Source organism: Colossoma macropomum, unplaced genomic scaffold (genome assembly GCF_904425465.1).
Source record: "Colossoma macropomum unplaced genomic scaffold, Colossoma_macropomum, whole genome shotgun sequence".
Lineage (NCBI taxonomy): Eukaryota > Metazoa > Chordata > Actinopteri > Characiformes > Serrasalmidae > Colossoma > Colossoma macropomum.
Genome location: NW_023494804.1, coordinates 13,788,905 through 13,808,494, shown reverse-complemented (window position 1 = coordinate 13,808,494; position 19,590 = coordinate 13,788,905). Strand labels below are relative to the sequence as shown.

At 40.4% G+C, this 19,590-nt stretch overlaps 1 protein-coding gene across 10 annotated transcripts in view; it reads left to right on the top strand.

The window, feature by feature from the left end:
* The window catches only part of LOC118824256 (cAMP-specific 3',5'-cyclic phosphodiesterase 4D-like), a 268,709-nt gene that overhangs the window by 241,637 nt on the left and 7,482 nt on the right, over positions 1-19,590 (top strand). For 9 of the 10 annotated variants that reach the window (XM_036594261.1, XM_036594267.1, XM_036594264.1 and 6 more), the window contains 6 exons: positions 4,236-4,348; positions 17,829-17,922; positions 18,116-18,291; positions 18,585-18,683; positions 18,799-18,963; positions 19,206-19,305. In XM_036594261.1, coding sequence (XP_036450154.1) covers positions 4,236-4,348; positions 17,829-17,922; positions 18,116-18,291; positions 18,585-18,683; positions 18,799-18,963; positions 19,206-19,305 — 747 coding nt within the window. Of the gene's footprint in view, positions 1-3,292; positions 3,823-4,029; positions 4,349-17,828; positions 17,923-18,115; positions 18,292-18,584; positions 18,684-18,798; positions 18,964-19,205; positions 19,306-19,590 lie in introns of those variants that run through there. The other variant, XM_036594270.1, reaches the window with a different exon arrangement.

Sequence of the window (19,590 nt, the reverse complement as noted above, 5' to 3'; positions counted from 1 at the left end):
AATGGACAAAAGTAGATAACATAGAATTTTGCTTGAATTTTGATTAATTTTACTTATTATTTTTGTCCACTTTTATAGATCAGTTGTATAGGTAATAGTATATCTTACCATGTTAGAAAACGCATGAAGATCTTTTTGAGGTTTGAGGCAGTTGGAATGATGTAGGCATGCAGTTTGGTGTACATAAGCTTCCAGAATACTACTTTAGCATTGTAGCAAAGAAGCAAATGTTTGGACCCCAAACATGTCTTCGCTGATCAGCAACATTTAGGGTAAGAGGAAAACTTGAAAATGGGATTTTTGGCTTCTAAAAGCAGCTATATATGTGGATGATGGTGCTCCTGTTCCAGATATTATTCTCTCTCTCTGACAGTCCGGTCCAGAGTTTAGGTGCAGCCCGGCCCTGTGCTCAGCCGGAGCAGCCTCTGAGGGGCTGGCCTCTGGTGTCGCACTAAACACGAGAAGAATGCCATTGACGTCAGAGGAGATGTTGTCAGCAAGGACAGCGGACCCCTGCTCTTGAAATCTCCCCTGAGCGATTGCACAGCCTTTTGAAAAGGGGTGGGGGGGTAGGGGGGGGGTAAAAAGAGGCAGAGAGGAGGAGAGAAAGTGACACATAATGTGTCTTTGTCTTTTTTGTACATTTCTCTCTCTTATTCCTGGTATAGCAATCCCTCCATGTCCAAATTCACAGTGTGTCAAAGGGTTGCTGGAAAACAATAGCACCCAGTCCCATAGCGGTCATGCATGTACGCACACTCGACCTGTTGAATGATTTACTCTTGTATTTTAACACAATACCATTTGACTCATGTGTCAAAGCGAGCGCTGAAAGAAGCTACTTTTACAAACGTTTGCTTTGTTTACAATGCAGGTGTCAGCCGCACAATGCGTACTGTACATCTGCACAGCAGGCTGTGACGTAGGTTTGAAAACGTCCCGAACGTCTGCAGCACCGCCTGTCATAATCCAGGATTATTACAAAAAACAGAAAGCAAAGAAAAAAAGGTGCCAGGCCTGAATGGGTCCACCACAGCATCATTTCCTAACGATGATTTCTCTAATCTGAAAGGATTTGCTCGCTTATAATCTGCGAGCGCATCTCTGGGAACAAATAATTCTGCGATTCTGATTCGCAGGCTCCGCGGAGCGGCCTAAAGTAAACATCCTCAGCCCCTTTCACTCTGTCCTGCTGGGACATGACGGAGCAAAGCTGTCAGAACTGATCTGTAGCTTTACCGAAAATGACTTGTTCATTAGGCCTGCGTGAAGAAATCTCGTCAACAGCAATTTGACAATTATCTCTTCATGTAAAAGGGGAATTCCACTGATTTTTCAGTTATTCCAAAAACAAAGTGAGAGTGGTTTGATGTGAAATGTTCCATTCTGGATCTTTACGGAATCAGAATTCTTTACAGTGGTGGTGATAGAACCCAGGGATCACGATGTCTACAAAAAAAGACACATTTTGACTTCCAAAACAACCAGTGAAGCTACACGTCTTCTAACTTTTAGATGCAATGCTAATCATGGTAAAACATGGAAATCTGAAAAATATACATATTCTTTGGGGACTTTTTTGCCTCACAGCGCCCTCCTTGTTCCTCTTTGCCATGAATGGACTTTAAAGAAAGCTGTTGTAAAACTTCTAAGGTATCACTCTGCATAGCCGTAACCATTTCATGTCATGGTCTTTAGACGCATTAAATGCTTTGCAGAAAAATGTGGCATGTGCAAAAGTTATGGCACAGTTTAGATTGATGTCATTTATTTGATAAAACTAAACAGTAAAATAAATGAAACAAACAATAAAATAAATAGAAATTGTGCACTTATTTTCATGAATGTCATGTTTGCATTTGTTCTGTGTAGAAGATGTGTTAATCTATTTTTATGTAGAAAATAAACAAAACATATTAATTGAATGAATGGTTTCCAAAGTTTGCAATTGAATGTATATATGATATATACGCTCATTGGTTGGAACATGCGGCCACTTTTGGTCTCACTGGATGTCAGCGATGAAAAAGCAGGGTTTGGTTTCCAAAGTAAACTCATGGAGAGTTATAGGCTTGTTTTGTGCCCTGAAGTGGCCTGAGAAATTTAAATCAAAGTGTTTTGTTAATTTTTAAAATTTATTTAATTCATTTTTTCATTCTTGTTTCTCACTTGATATACACCCAAAGCACGTAGCTTAACTCGAGGCATGACACATTCATTTACCGGTCACGTATCAACAATATGATTGGTTGCCGCTCAGCTCATTTGCAAGAATTTCTCCGGAACCAGAGAAAGCAAGATATACATTAGCGGTTGCAGTATCAGTTACTTGTGTCAAGCTTTTTTGTCGTCTCTTGCCACATTACAGGACTTCATCATTATAAAGTGATTTGTATGATGTAAATTGTCCATCCAACTCAAATGGAAAAACAAACTTTCCATATCGTTCACTGGGACATCATTGTGTAGGTCACACGTACGCTGCTCAAAGTTTCAGCACCCTCATCTTAAAATCCTTCCCTCTTCCCACATTATGACTTAAACCCACATTTGGGAATTCAGGATTCTAAAAAAGCCATTACTAAGTTTGATTGAAAGCTATGCTATGATATTCAAGTAGTCCCATAGCCTTCTTATCTCATAATGTGATAACAGTATTTGTGTAACACATCAGCCAGTTCAATATTAATGCAATCAGTTGGTACAATCGGTTTTATTGCCCAGCATATTCATTAACGTTCCTGAATGGACACAGAATATGTTCCTACCACTAAAGCACTGCTTCCATGAGGGTGCCATGGCCTAAAACAGGGGTGCTCAATCCTGGTCCTGGAGGTCTACCACCTTACAGAGTTTAGCTCCAAGTTTAATCTAACAAACCTGAAACAGGCAATGAAGGCCTTCTGAATATTAGAACCAGGTGTGCTGGATCTGAACTCTTCAGAGTGGTGGATCTCCAAGTCCAGGATTGTGCACCTCTGGCATAGAAGCTTTCTCATGAAGTGTTGGAAACACAGTGGTGATGCACAGAATTTGTGCTTCATTCTCAAATGAATAACGTATGTTAAATCAACAAAGTTTTGTTTTTCAATGTACTTACATTTGGCATTGTTGTGATATATATTTTTATAATGTTACATTGTAAAATATTGTAAATTTTTCCATCATTTGAATCAAGTAAATTCACTACATTGTCTTTTTTAGTGCAACAAATGTATATAAAGCAAGGCCATGCAGTCATAACTAGACTCTGGGGTCATGCTTCCATTATTAAGCAGATTTGTAACACAGAGAAGGCTCCTTTTCTGCTGACAGCTGAGCTCCAGTCCATGAAATCCGCCCCGGATTTTCTCCCTCTCCCTGCGTCGTGCTCTCTAGTTCTTTTAGGTTTGTGGTTTCACAGGAAGCCGCTTATGTTTGTGTAAAGCAATGCTTTCCTAAGTCATGTTGCTGTAGCTGAGGTGCCGCTAGGCTCACCACCACACCATTTGCTGTTTTTTTTCTGGGGGGGTGATTTTTTTTTTGGTGTATAATATCCGCTTGGATATCTGGAGAGAAGCTCATCTGTATGCTGCCACTGCTTCATATGGGGGGTGTGGGTCTTTGGCTGGGGGGGCTGGCTGGAGACTGGGGAGGGTAGGAGGTGCATGGAGGAGGAGGAGGGGGCTCTGCTGCTTTTGTTGAAGCAGAAGCGCATGGCTGGAAAGGTGAGAGCCATACCTTCACTGAAGTTCTGATGGAGCACTGCTGGAGCCTGGCCATAATCCTGCACCGGGACATGGATTTGCTACGCCAGGCAGGGACACATCTGGCTTGGGATAAGTAAGAGAGGATTCTAAACGGATTTTGCGTGCGCATGCTTGTGTTTTCGTGTAGTTAGAGCATGGCGCTCCATCGCTCTGTAGACCAGGAGCCCTATGCTGCTGGACCTTCACCAGCGTAACTCCCTTTTTTTGCCCTTTCCTCTGAACACTCCTGCACTCCTGTGGACTTAAAGCCAGGAGTTTTGTTTTTTTTTCCCTCTCCCAGGGCCAGGAGCAGCATCATCATTTGATCCTTCAGCCCTTTCTATTCCTCATAGGGGAGTTTTCTATTCCCAGCTATGAAGAGTCACCCATGTGTGCACTCTGGACACCCTGACATGGCTGTGTACGACGAGGAGGATGCGCACGAAGCCTCGGCTAGCCCCATCAAACGCCTCAAAACTGACCACCCCCTCCCCTGTCTCCCCCCAGAGGAGGCCTACCAGAAGCTGGCCACTGAGACGCTGGAGGAGCTGGACTGGTGCCTGGACCAGCTGGAGACCCTACAGACCAGGCACTCCGTCAGCGAGATGGCCTCCAACAAGGTAAGCCAGTCTTTGGGCTTCTGCTTGTTTAAGGGCCTGTGCCGTCTACATACACTGGGTCTTCCCTGTATTTTCATTCAAGGTGCAATATTAATGTGAATTGCATTGAATGCGGCATGTTGTGGCCAAACATTAGGACAGGTTCCTACATATTACACATGTTGATGTAAACGGAGAATAAGCTTGATTCTGTTTCAGATTTTAGTCCCAACTTTAAGTCTTTAAACTTCCATGCCTTTCATGGTCCCTTGTATCCACATACACAAGGTCTCCCTGTGTTTGTACTGATGGATGTAAGTTGTGTTGAGTGTGGTGTTAAGACAAAAAAATGTATATTTACGATTAAGCTTGATTTTGATTCTATTGTCCTTCTGCCTGATGTTTATGTGATGGTACTATAGCTCTAAACCTCTAAGCTTTCACCCCTTCATAGTCCATTCCATCCACATGCATCGGGACATCCCTAGAAAACTGGTCCACATAAGACTTTTCAGGAACAGCACTAGTCATCGGTGTAAAAAATGGTACATTCTGGATACTGTAGAGTTAACGTTATTACCGCCGGCCAGGGCATGGCAGGTAAATTCTGCGTCTTAGCAGTGGTGGACCACTGGCTGGCTGAGACTTATAAGACAGACCCAAGATGGCCACTCCAGGGATGCGGTGTCAGGCAAATGTATACAAACCACATGTTACATGCAGGAGGTGAGTCAGGATTGCTTAAGACTCTCCATCACACAGCCTGCTCCAATACAGCCCCAGGGGTCTTCCACAGCATCTGAGATGATGCTGTCCCCCCAACAGCCCTGCTTCTCTTCTTGTAAACGTGCTGCCGTCTGAGATTAGGTGATTGGAATGCTGTGTGAGTAACGGCTGGCCATCTCACCAACATGTGGTCGTCTGTGTGTGTGTCTGCATCGGCATTTTTTTGGTGATCTAATTTGATCCTTTAGTCAGACTGAAGCATTGTCACTGGCACAATTTGCATTATTTACCTACTCTTGTGATAGTGGCTTCTGTAGAAGTCAGATTGCAGCGAACTGCATGGTGCTGGCTGGATGTTTATTTTGCATCGTCACTTTGCGTGACTTGCTGGTTTGTCTTTGGTGTTACTGGAGGTGAATGTTGGGTTGTGCTTAGAGCTGTGATGCCACAGGTGTCTAGTTTTGTTTATTGGGGCTAGCACAGGATAGCAAGATCCTCAAAACAGGGTGCGAGAGAGAGAGAGAAAGAGAGAGAGAGAAGAAGCGTCATATCCTGGACTGAAGGTCATACATCACTCTCCACTTTATTTCCACACAGGTCATCTCATAGTGACAAATGCGTTAGGGCAGTATCAGCGTTTTATTCCATCAAAGAAAGTGCTACCAAAGGGGGTCACTACAACATCAAAGTTGACCTCACTCATTAGTTTTTACTCTTTATCCTCCGAACTGGTCATGGAATCATCAGTTAGGTGGAAGCTAACCTGTCCTGTGGAATGAGGAGCTGTTAGCTTACTAACAATGCTGTAACTATAATTTGAACTTGAATTATTTATCCAAACCTGATGAGACCTGGCTGCTTAGGTCAAGTCTGGTTGTCATTTCCCAAATATATAGTTCAAGTTCACATCCAGGTTCTCATAGCCCACTTCCTACTTTTTGCATTTCCCTGCATTTCCCTCTACTTCAGTTTTTTTACCTTACTTTATTCTTCACTACATTCACTACCTTAAATATTTTTTAACCAGCTATGCAAAATAGAGTTTTAAAATGAAGTATTAATTTTAATATTTAATATTAAACAGGTGTCTCACTATATCACCACCGCACAGTGTGAGAACAGCACATTATGGAAAGTTTAAAATTTCAGATGTCGTTCAAAAGCATTATTTGATGGATAAATTCTTAAGCAGAATTTAAACTTGTTTTGGACAGCTGGGTTTTTTTGTATCGTTTTATGTTTCATTTATCTGTGATATAGAGACGGCTATTATTGCCGCCACATGGTAATGGGCATAATTCTTTAACGTTTATTCTGCACTTTGGGTGACGGTGGATCGGTTCAGATAGAATTTTTATTTGTTTTGGACTCAAAACATGATGATGTGGTTCAGATTGGGTTTGGAGAGAAATTTGAACTCACACAAAAACAAGGGGCTGATGTTCTCTGATAGATCTCATCAAGAGTACGCTTAAAAAACACTTGTAAAACACATGATATGCTCTCATTCTGCTGATCATATCATATCAAATCTCTAGCACAGGTCAGCATTTCTCTGCACCCTTTTATCTCGCCATCCTTCGTCATCACTCAGCCGACTTGCGGTTGTGCACCAATAACACAATGATAGAACACTGCAGCCGCACCGGCCTTATCCAAAAATGCAGACTGTATTTACTCAATTATGTAACGCAGCTTTTAACACAATTACCCTTCACTGACGAACAGAAAGAATTGAGCGCTTTCTAGGAACCGATAAGCTGGGTTACGTCCCAAATGCTGTGCTTCTATCTGGAAACGCTAATAATGTCATGAAAGCGTCATTGTCTGTCACAGACACAGGCGACCCATTCAGTCCTGAGGCCCTGAGGCTCGTGGCCTCTGGTGCCAGCATGCATACAGAAAGACTCCAGCCATGTCCACCATTATCACACACAGCATGTGGACAGCTCTTATCAATGAAGTACCGTTTAATTACACTTCCTTTACTTTAAGCATCCGCACTGTAGATGTCCCACATGTGTTACAGGTATTAGCTGTTTACCCGCTGTTCTGCTACAGTGTGGCCTAAATGTGGGGTCATTTGGATTGAGGCTGATGTATTGACTGAGGACAACATATGTAGAGCATTTGGGAAACTGTGGGATTAATAAGAGAGACTACAAAATGTCAAAAGACATGATGAGGCCCAGGGGATGTTTAATAGCGACTGTAAGAGACCAGCTGAGCAGAACTAATCTGGAGCATCATTTACTGCTATTAAGTAGATACTAACTAAGGCTTTTGCACGTGTTATGGATATCACAGCTGTTTCCAGTAACCCCCTTTTTATATACAGATGTATGGAAAAGTTTGGCTGCACCTGATAAAACATAAATATAATCCATTACAGAGAACAAACCTCTTTACCTTTTTAAGGCACAAACACTGTTTATTTCCTGAATTTGACACAATGGAAAAAAAGCAAAACATAAAATAGGGCCTCTGCAAAAGTTATAGCATGTTTTGTTGTTTGCATTTATAACTTAGCAAATAAATAGAAGCTGAGCACAAAAAATTGCAGACAAATGCCGTATTTAAGTTTGTTCTCTGTTTGTTCCCTAAATGTGATCTACCAACAAAGCACAATTTTAGGGTCATTCAAACTTTTGCATATGACTGTAGATACAGTATTGTGCAAAAGTCTTCAGCAGTCAAAATTATTTAAAGCGATTCATTTTGGCAGTGAGTGTTCTTTGCATGTAGAACAATAGATCACATTAGAATAAATACAAACAAACATAAACACAGTAAAATGTAACAAGACTTGCTTGTTTTTGCAAAAGTTATTAATATCTAGGTCCAAATTACAGTTAGAAGAGTGCAGATTTGGTCCCTGTCTTCTTGCTGCACTCCAGCCATTTCATGGGTTTGTTAAATTCCATCAGCAGGACAGCTGATTTAATTTAATCAAGGATTTATTGACTGAACTAGGTGCTGGATGGTAACAGTAAATGCTGGGCGTCTTGTGGAGACATTTGGTAATGGTTAAACTAACACACTGACAGACAGAAAATAAATATATTGGTTTTGTTTATTTATTTAGTTTATTTATATTACAAAATTAGTGGGTTTTTAAACAAATAAATGCTGACTGCTCAACAGACATATCATTTTCTCAGTTGGCTTTTGCACAGTATTGTATGTTCTCTCGTATTACTTCCTTCACATATTTGACGCAGTCAGCAGTCTGCGTTATAACATTGGTCTCTGGTTTATCTCGCAGATCTTCTCTTCTGTATGTTTGTAATGTCTCTGTTTATTCTTGCTTATAAACTTGTACCATAACTCCACTATCCAGTGTGGCTCAGTAAAGGATGGATTTTCCTTTCGAGTCTTGGTTCCTCAGGCTGTTAGGGAGTTTTCCTGCTGCAGCCGTCCTCGGTTTGTTCCCTATAAGCTGGTCCTGCATTTCTCTAAAACTGCTTTGTGACTGTTTCTTGTACAGCACGCTATCTAAATGTAATTGAATTGAAGTACTGCCAGTTTATAAAGTAAATGTACACATTGTTCAAAAGTTTGGAGTCAGTATAAAATAAACTTCATTAGGCTGGACATAAATGTATAAAATGATCCTAATATACTAGTCCTTGGTGTCTTGACAGGTTTTAAATCATTTTTAGGAAACTGAGAGTCTGAAATTTTTTATTTTTTTTTAGATGATTCCAGACTGTTAGCCAGAGTTATAGAAAACTGTATAACATCAAGAATGAAGTTACAATTAAATTAATATTCAGAATGCCTAATGAATAAAACAAAAGTATATGACAGTTTAGAATATTTAACCCTTTTTTTCACAGTAGCAATAGAATGCCATCTCCACCTGGTTTAGAGAACGTCTCTCAGTTGAGCTATGCATTTTTTGTCTTCAGTAATATTGATGGAATATGTTTTCATGAAATTGTTTAGAACTATATCTAACTGTATATGCTGTCCGTTTTGTCTCAGTATGGCTGTCTTTGTGGAGAGGTGTAAATTGTTTTCATAGCAGGGGGCTCACTCTTCCCATTTCACCCCCCATTGCTCCCTTGCAGCTCAACACAGAGTCAAAACATTTCACACACAGAGATAACAGTGTTGTAGTTAATCTGATGACAGAGTTGTAATTCTGGGAAATTATTAGTATTAGTTAAATTCCCCTTAGGGACCTTTAAAAAGAGGCTACATCAACATTGTAACAAGTTATTGTTGTGTATAAAGTAATAAAAAATGATTAACAAGACAACTGATTCCTAACTTTTGAATAGTAGTGTATGTTGTATCTATACTCATTGGCCATTTTATAATACTACCATGTAGGTGCATTTTGTAGTTTGACACTTACTGACTGTAGCCCTTCTGTCGCTGCACAATTCATCATTATAATGCACAAGCTTAGGACCAGATATTATTTGGGTGGTGGATCATTCTCAGCATCGCAGTGATAGCTGTAGGTCTGCGTTTGACCAATCAGCTGCGCTCCTGCTACACGGCCCCTCTTCTCCCCTGCCTGTTTCATGTTTGTCATTAAAGCGAGCATGCTCTAAAAGCGCCAGACCACCGTGCTGCATGCTGATAAATGGAATACCAGCACACACGCATGGCAACAAACACGCCTTTTCTGTCACTGAGCAGACAAGCGGGCCCAAGCAGGATCCCACATGCTCCAGGTCGCCATGGAAACACAACAAATGGAGCCCCGCAGTGGTCTGAGGGGGGGACAGAAAGAGAGAGAGACACACACAAAAAAAAGTGTATCTGATATATACCAGAAGGTCAGTGAGGTTTGCTCAAACCTTAGGCTTATACCATTCTGTTCAGTGCTTTTAATCGTAGGAACATTTATTCGGGTACATCCATGAGGCTGTTGGTGGTTTCACACATTTATAACACCAGCGCCGAGTGTTCGACCATGTGGTGATTCAGTGGATGCATGACTCAGAGGTGAGACGTGTGTAGACCACTGGAAGAGGATTACCCTCAACACTCAGTCCTCTGATTCAACCCTCATCAGTGCTGTAGGGCCTCCGCTAGTACGCCTGTGCCAGTAAAGATGCCTGATAACATCTCAGGCCATGTCCTCACCTTATAGCTCTTCTCACACATACCAGCTTAATTGTAAAAGCATCTGACGTTTTGAATGAAATACAGTTGCGATATGTGCCCACTTAAATTGTTCAATTTGCTTTTTCACCAAGCTGGATCCCTCTGCCCAACGCTCGTGGGCGTTTCCATGGCATTTCTTAATTTATTACACCAAAGCTTACAGTAACAAAGGATGTAGACTTATGTTTTCATGCTTTTATATCACTCGTCCACAATGTTAGCTTACTCTGTTGCACTAGCAAGCTTGCTGTCTTTGCATGGTAACCTGCGAGCTGTGTATATAAAAAAAATATGTTTTTATGTATTAATAATTTCTTATAAAAGAATTCAGGAAGGATTGTGCAGCAGCAGCTGGGTTAGCAGCAGTCTATGACTCTAAACCTAAAAGTGTGCCTATATAGCCTTAGGATAAAACAGCCAGTAAGTGTAGAGAAGAGTAACTGTCTGGGCTTATCCTAATATTTTTGACTGAAACTTAACTATCATCATGTAATCTGTGTGCAAAAAGCAAAGCAAAGCAAAGCTTTTTCCAGAGTTCGATGTGGGGGATTTTACTGTTTAAGGGGAATTCAACAACAAAGTCATTCAGAGTGATTTGATATGAAATAATGGATTGTACAGAAACTTACTGACTCACCTTTCTTTGTAATAGTGGTAATAGGAGGGTCAGATGTCTACAGTGCAAATGCAGGCATTTTAAATCACCTATATGTAGTGAACCTACATGTGTTCTGGACATTTTATATGTAATACTGATAAAGGTAAAATAATGGGACTATATTGCCTTACGTCACCCTAGTACCTTTCCTCTGTGAATGCCTTTTAAAAAAATATATTTTAACCTTAAAATCATTGTAAAACAGTACTTCATGCTTTGGGCTGCAAGTTCACAAACATTTAACATCATAACTTTCCGTAAGGTAAATTTTAGAGGAGTTGAATGCTTTAGATGTCTGGTTCCTAGCACCACTGCTGTGATCAATTGTGACTTTGATATGTGGCGAGTTTCTCTAGAATGGATCATTTCACATCAGATCACTCTGAATGACTTTATTTACATCTTAACCTTAAAATGGTTAAGAACTCTGGGGTCCCCTGCACATGTGCTGTGGTGCAGCAGCCACTGCCACGCACACTACTACACTTCAGAGCTTCAACCACAAGATGGAAACACCAAGCATTGGAACGCTCAAAGAGGCTGCCGATGGCTTTAATCAAAGCCACCAAAGCTCCAGATGAACCCAAACCAGAGGCTCAGCCTCAGCTGCCTCCAGAGAACTCATACCAACACTGCCCTTCCCAGAAAAGCACTGAGGCCCAATGCCCTCCCAAACTAGCTCCAGCAGAACAAACACTATGTTCTCTTCCTTTGTTTCATCTTGACTTTCTGACGTAGTTTAAGGTCAGAGCTTGCAGGCTATTGGGAAAAGATGGGGTACAATGGTTCCATCTATACCAAATATTTGGGAACATTGGACATAATAGAAGTGAAGTGGAAGTGATGTCATAGCTTGTGGTCTTGAAAGCATAAGGACAAAATGAGACACTTACTTACAGTTAGGGGCGGAGTTAACGGGTGGCCAGGAACATGGCCACTAGGGATGTGCACAGGTACTGGGTTAACAAGTCAAGGTGTCTGCATTCAATAAATACACAGCCTAACAATTCAGCGATTTTGTGTTTTAACACGACTGTAAAATATGACAGTTCTGCTTGTATTTGTGAGTGTTTACACCGACTGACCACTTCCTTAGGTACACCTCCTTGTATCTACATTTACATTTACAGCATTTAGCAGACACTCATATCTACAGCAACTTACAAAAGCCCGTATCCACACTCTTGGTCCAATCTGAAGTTCACTTACTATATAGGCGCAACAGACTGTAGTCCATTTGTTTCCTTGCATACTTTGTTAGCACCCTTCACCCTGTTCTTCAATGGTAAGGACCCTCATAGGATCACCACAGAGCTTTTATTATTTGGGTGGTGGATCATTCTCAGCAATGCAGTGACACTAACGTGGTGGTAGCGTGTTAGCGTGTGTTGCACAAGTAGATCAGACACAGCAGTGCTGCCTTTTTCCTTTTCCTTTTAGTTTTTAGAGATTATTAGTGCTAACTAATTATTAGAGATCATCAGTATTGGTAATATTATAGAAGACTACAATTGACATTGTACTGTATTGCACTGTAGGACCCTAGATTAGATTAACCAAAATTACAATACACTGCATTAGATCATATTATTTATTACTTTCGTTATTTATGTTATGCTCTGGTGTCATCCTTGGGGTGGAAGGGATTTTTTATGTCAGCTAGTTTGAAATAAATCAGCCAGTCTCCTTAAAAGAATCCTCTAGATATAATAGATTTAGCTTTACCCCGCCCTTTTATAAGTTATGAACATAGGCTTACATGTGTGTATCAGTGTTATCACAATGTTTCACAGCAGCTCAGCCAATCAGATTTTAAACTCAGAACTATCTGTTTATCTCTTTTAAAATTAAAGTTGAAATACTAGTGTGGTTACAATATTCACATAGAAATGGCCTGATTGTTCATTGCTAGTGTCCTTTAGTAACAAAACTACACAAAAATGATGAAAGTGAGGTTTGGGGTTGGGTAGTAGTTGGATTTTTCATCTGCCATCAATCTGCAACCATTTTCTTTTAATAGGTATTTTAAATGCCATTTCCCCATATTTTTTTCTAGCGTGCAGTTTGCTACAATACAACAGAATGCTAGATGACCTCTTGATTTTTCGTGGAATGACTTTCTGATGTTTCACACTAGTTTTGTATTTAAGTGGTCCTCCACTACACCTGGAGAAAAACTGCCCAGCAACTGCATCCTCATTCGCAGAAGCGTAGCTCTGATGCTGATGGTCATTCGATGTCAGGCCCTGTTGTTTTTCGACTCTTCTCACTCACACCTCTCAATGATTGATGTTCAATATTTATGTACTTCCATGGTCTCGCTGTCTATCTCTTCTTTCAAACGTATCATGCTTCTTCACTTTGCATAAATGGCGTAGAGTGACGCAGAAGGTAACAGAAGAGGCCTGTTATTCTTCCCAGGTAAGCAGCGGCCGCGCTATACCATGCAAGGCAGCAGGCTCATATTCAAATAGGTGAAAGGTGGCACAATAAAGCTGGCCGTCGGGCACAGGCTTAATAAGGGGCCCTGTTTCATTCGTCGGTTTCATTTGTTTTTCAAATAAGGTCATCTGAGTTGACCACATAAAAGGCCCAAGGCCAGGTTCGATGAATTCCAGGTGGGAGTTGTTATCTCCATATGAATGCTGCTGTGTTGTGTCTGATGCTCCGCTTTCATAACGCTGGCCCCTGTTGGTGAATAAGAGGAAGTGTTATCAAAGTCGCCCGCCCTTAATTCAGCTTCTATTTGAGAGTGGAATTTCATCTGCAATTTAGATTAGTTCCAAGATCAACAGAAGTGTGAGGTTAGAATAGAGCAGATGCAAACATCATTTTTGTATTGTACAGGTTATTCTGGTTAGGTGTATAGATATCTCAGTTTAATGTGAAGGATATGGGAGAGACTAGTCTGTATGTCAGTACATCAATGGTACATGAATGCAGTTTTTGGCCATCTTTAATGTGTGCCGTAAGAGTTTGTGCTGGCAGAAAACACTATATAACATTACAGTATATACGAATAAACATTAATATCATGAAAAGTAAGAATTTCTCTAAGGTTACTGATATTTTACGTGCAGGATAGAAGAACACAGGTTTGGTCCCTCCTCTATTCGATGTAGCTCCAAATTTCACCACAAGCACACCTGATTTAACTTGAAAATTAAGTATTGATTAGCTGATTATTGATTGGATGGAGAGGAGAGACTTGGAAATGAGTAAGCTACCACACTGAAAGACATCGTCACAATTTATTAATGTTTACATGTATGTATTCTAATATTTTTCAGGCAATTTAAGGCTCACTGCCTAGATAAATAACCTTGAATGTACTTTTCACTGGTGGCCTGCTATGTTAGGTCTCAATCAGTTTATAATTGAGCTCATAAAATTGTCCAGTGCTATGTTTGAAGGGTTAATCAACATCAGCAAAAATCTTACCAGGAAAGTGCAGATTGTGATGCTTTTAATTATTAAGTGTCCACCCTTTGCCTTTATTGCAGCCCTTCCTTTTTTCTCAGGAGACTACTTAAATTAATCTTAAATCTTAAATTATATTTTTCCACACCTCGTTGCATTTTCTGCTTCTCATGATCCAGGCAATTCCCCTTAGACCCATGAGTCCATAAAACCTTACTCCACATCTCCAGTGTCCAGTTCCAGTGTTGTAGTTCATATTTGCTGTTTTGTCTGTTTCCTTTTCTTAGTAAGGGTTTCTTGACAGCTATGCATCCTTTCAGAACCATAGCGATGAGGACAGAAACACCTGTGGATTTTTTTCAAATCTGAGGCTTGGAGCTTGATTTTCTCTCAAAGATAAAACCTTCAAATGCTGTTACTCTTTAACACAAGCAACATCCAACATGACAACTCATAATAATCAGTCAGTAAATCACTGTTTAACTGAAACTGTTGGAGTTTGATGTTTGATGGTCTGTTTAATGTTCGACCATATTAAAGTATATCGGCTGATATGATTGGTTATCGGAATGTTTACCTCCTTAATATCATTTCTGGTAACAACATTTTGATATTGGCTGGACTTTTACCTAATCTGAGTAATGGCACTGGTATATGTATGTAAGAGCTAGAAGGTGGGCTGGAACAGAACGAGAACAGCAGTCCCCAAGGCCTTCACACCCCCTACCCCCACCCTCATCAGCAGACGGTAGGCATGCCTCGACCACCCCATCCCTCTCTCGTCCGGCTGTAATCAGCGCTGATTGGCCGCCTGGTGGGCTTGGGCTGCATGGATTACGAGCGCCGGCCCTTATTTGGAATGTGTTGACAGGACTGCTCCTTTTCCAGAAGCACACCATCCTCCCTTACTGCCATTTTTCTCAGCGAACAGGCAGAGAACATGCATCCCACAGACCCAGACAGCATCTCTCTGAAGCCTCCGTCTGATCTCCAGTCAGCTGACATTGCTTCGTGCCCATCCTTTTTGGGCTGAGAAAATGAGCAAATGCAGATTTGTGATCACACCGTCTGACGGATAGACCAGTTTTGATTGTTATTTTTTTTCTTCGTATGTGTCTGAGCTGGTTGCTTCTGCGAAAATGCCTGAAGCTAATTATTTACGTTCCGTCTCTTGGGGATATATAAAGGTATGGCGTCCTGGTTCTGCTCAGGATCTGTATTATCTTCTGTCTTCTACAGGGCTGCGGTCACGACTTCAGATGTAGGATGTCTAAGAGCTATATTTTGCTTCTGAGAGGAGAAACCAGCCTCTGAGATGTTGACCCAGTTGATGCTGTTTAAACAATGGACTATTCTATCACAGTGTGTTTGTTGGCTTCAGGGGTTTGTCAGAGGATGCTTTGCGGTATTTGATATGCAAAGGTATGAAAATGAGAGGAAATGAATAATTGGAAGTGCTGGCCAAACAGGACAGAGAAATGTGTGAAATTCTTGCTGTGTGAAAGCCGTCTGACCTTTATCACGGACGTTGGAGATGATTATTGCGTGAATCCCTACATAAAGAGATTCTGATCTTCAGCTGCTTGATTTCTAGGGCTTCAGTCATAATGGGCTTCTTTCTTTGTTGGCCTGAAAAATTTGTGTGCTGTCAGGTGACAGAACATTTTGGCACTGCTAATATCAAAAGCATTGATTTTCTGTGCTCTAATATCTCTCTGACCACAGCTGACCCTCTAATGACTAGGCTACATAGCATGGCAGTTCTTTCTCTATATATGTTGGTGGTTTTAGAAAGGCATACAGACATGTAGACAGATAGCAATTAAGAATAAACTATGTTTTGTTCATTATTTATTGTGGAATTGTTAAATTGTCAGTTCTGTTTATTATGTCTGCTAATGTTATAAATTGCATATATTTTAAGTAAAATGTGTGTGTGTGTGTGTGTATATATATATGTGTGTGTGTGTGTATATATATATATATATATATATATATATATATATATATATATACACACACACACACACACACACACACACACACACATATTCACTGCAACCTTTGCTCAGCTATATATATATATATATATATATATATATATATATATATTTTACTGCTGCTGTCACAACAAAACCTTGTATCTTTAAAAAGGTAACTTTACAGGAGAAGGAAAAATATTCTCAACATTTAATGAAAGTAAATGGAGAAGTATTTTTTCCAGGTCATTTTGGACCATCTATATTGGTTCGTTCGTCATGAATTTTTGAAACAACATAAAGGGCAACTGCCTTTTTCAAAAAATGAAAAACATCAAAAATGGAGATAAAGGATACAGTTCCCGACAGCAACGATATGTACAAATTGCAGTGATAAATACAAATTGTGCACCAAAAATTAAAGTGTGTTCTCTGCAGAGGAGGCATTGTTTCAGAAATCAACAAAACATGCAATTTGATGGGGGAAGGTTTCAAATTTTTGCATATAATTGTGTATTAGTTTAACAGAAAATGGCACAGAAGCCTCAACAACTAAATATAAAATCAGATTTTTCAGTATTTGGGGTGTCCACCTTTGCCTTTATTACACCTTCCATTCTTGTCTGGAGGTTTTGGTTTTTCAAAGAAAACTACAGGGATTTTTTTCCACACCTCTGAAAGTTCAGCCTTAGACGTTGGTTGCATTTTTTGCTTCTCACAATCCAATAATCCCAATTACAAATTTACACTAATAAGTGTATAAAACCTCATTCCACGTCTGAGATGTCCCGCTGCTGTTCTTGTTTTTTTGGTATATTGCATATATTTTGGTCTTTTACTTTTCTCAGTAATGGCTTTTTTACAGTTACACATCTTTTTAGATCTATATCGTTGAGATGTCCTCACACAGTGGAAATCCCAGTTTTTTCAGATGTGAAGTAAGAGTGGAGCTTGATTTTCTCCTCTCTCTCAAAGATCAAAGCTTTAAGTACTGTTTAACAGCTGTTGATACTTTTGGTGATCCACCAGGTCTTGCTCAGATGTTAGGCCCCAGTTTGTCTATAACTTTTAATAATAGTTTGGACTTCAGTTTTAGAAACGCTTGTGTTTTCACTTATTTTCCTTCAACTTTTTTCTTTCTTATGCAAGTAAGAAATCTTTCATGTAGTCTTCTCAGAAATATCTCCTGAAAAATGTATAGCTTGTACTCAATAGCTGTTTTGACTGAAAATTGAATATAAACATATTTTGACCTTTAAAAACTATAGGAATACAAGTATTATTATTATTATTATTATTATTATTGTTGTTGTTGTTGTTGTTATTGCTGCTGTTGTTGTTGATAATAATAATAATTCAATATAGTTAATTACAGTAATTCATAATTTAGTAAGATTTTCTAGTAATTAGTAATTAGTGGTGGTGTTTTTTTGATTAAAGGGGATATATCAAAGCGTCTTAAGGGTGTGGCAGGCCCTGTACAATTTCATTTTGTGCTTCTGGTGTCACTCATTTATGCTGCTTGTCAGTGTCTGCAAACCTGATGCTGCCCCCCTGCACCCCCACCCCCCCCACCTCCATGTTTACACTCTAGTTCAAGAGGATGCTGAACCGGGAGCTGACCCACCTGTCTGAGATGAGCCGCTCCGGGAACCAAGTCTCCGAGTTCATCTCCAACACCTTCTTAGGTAATCACACCCATCAAAGCTCATCAAGTACAAAGTAGTACACTGTAGTACAAGGGACATCCATGTGTTAAAAAATAGTCCTCACCCAAGAGGCCGACTGGTTCATCTACCGCATGAATCTAGTGAGCGATTATGTTGGAGAGTACTTCATTGGTGCACTGATTGCGCTGCCCTCTTTGCTCCTGCTCCACAGACAAGCAGCATGACGTGGAGATGCCCTCCCCTCACACCCAGAAAGAGAAGGAGAAGAAGAAAAAGCCCATGTCTCAAATAAGTGGCGTGAAGAAGTTAATGCACAGTACCAGCCTCACCAATTCTAACATCCCTCGCTTCGGGGTCAAGACGGATACAGAGGAGTCCTTAGCCAAGGTGAGCCGGGGAAAAGAAGACGATTCATTAGTTTTGGAGTGCTTCTTCAACCGCTTGTACTCTTTGAGCTACAGACTGGGGCTTCAACTGCTTTAATTGAATTCTGATTGAATCTGATTATAGGCTGTGGCACACCTTGTATGAAGGTCATTGTTCTGTCACAAAACATATTGATCCAGTAGATGGAACAATGTACAATACTCTAAAAGACAAACAGTAAAAACACTTTTTGTTTGACTTTTATTTTAAGTTTTATGTTTGTTTTTTACACGTAACTTTATGTTTCATCACAGGAACTGGAAGACATAAACAAATGGGGCCTTAACGTTTTCAAAGTCACAGAATTTTCGGGGAACAGGCCTTTAACGGTGATGATGTACACAATATTTCAGGTGAGATTTGGCCTGAAAGTCACCCACAGTTCTTCATTTGAAGACGATCCGTGCCTTTATAAGCTGTCCTTCCCTGTAAAACTTAAGATGATTGCTACTGTCTTTCTTCTTCCAGGAAAGAGACTTGCTCAAGACGTTTAAAATTCCATTAGACACTTTTATAACCTACCTGATGACCTTAGAAGACCATTACCATGGAGATGTGGCGTATCACAACAACATTCATGCTGCTGATGTCACCCAGTCCACACACGTGCTGCTCTCCACGCCTGCTTTAGAGGTGAGGCCATTTTCATACCTTTACAGAGGAAGTTGTCTAGATCTGTGTTCTTCATGTATCTGTATGTATTCTGGATCAGAGTGATTATGTGGGAGATTATTGCTCATATTGTCAGGAACTCATTTCACACTGTAGCTTTTATTCCTCCGTCTGCTGTTTTTAGCATTAGTGGTTTATATAGGGAGATGTGGGCACAGCCGTGTTTCTAATTTTTTCGGTCTGCACGTGTCATCTATTCACAGGCCGTTTTCACAGACCTCGAAATTCTCGCTGCCATTTTTGCTAGTGCAATTCACGACGTCGATCACCCGGGGGTCTCCAACCAGTTCCTCATTAACACCAGTGAGTATTTTTCTTCATGTCAGGGATGCAAATAGGTTCCTTCCCACGCCCTCCTTTGTTTTATTGAGAAGAAGCTATGTGTTTCCCAGTGGGCGTATATGTTTTCACGGCTCAGCTTTATCACACCTCACATGTTCCCACTCCTCACCTAGCAAGCTGTACTTCACTTTTAGAACAAGTGTAAGACACACAGAGAGACTGGAACGGTACAAAAAGGTCTCTGGTAAAGGCCCACTCCATCCGGCTTCCGGTTCATCACAGTAGGTGTTTACAACTGGGATAGCT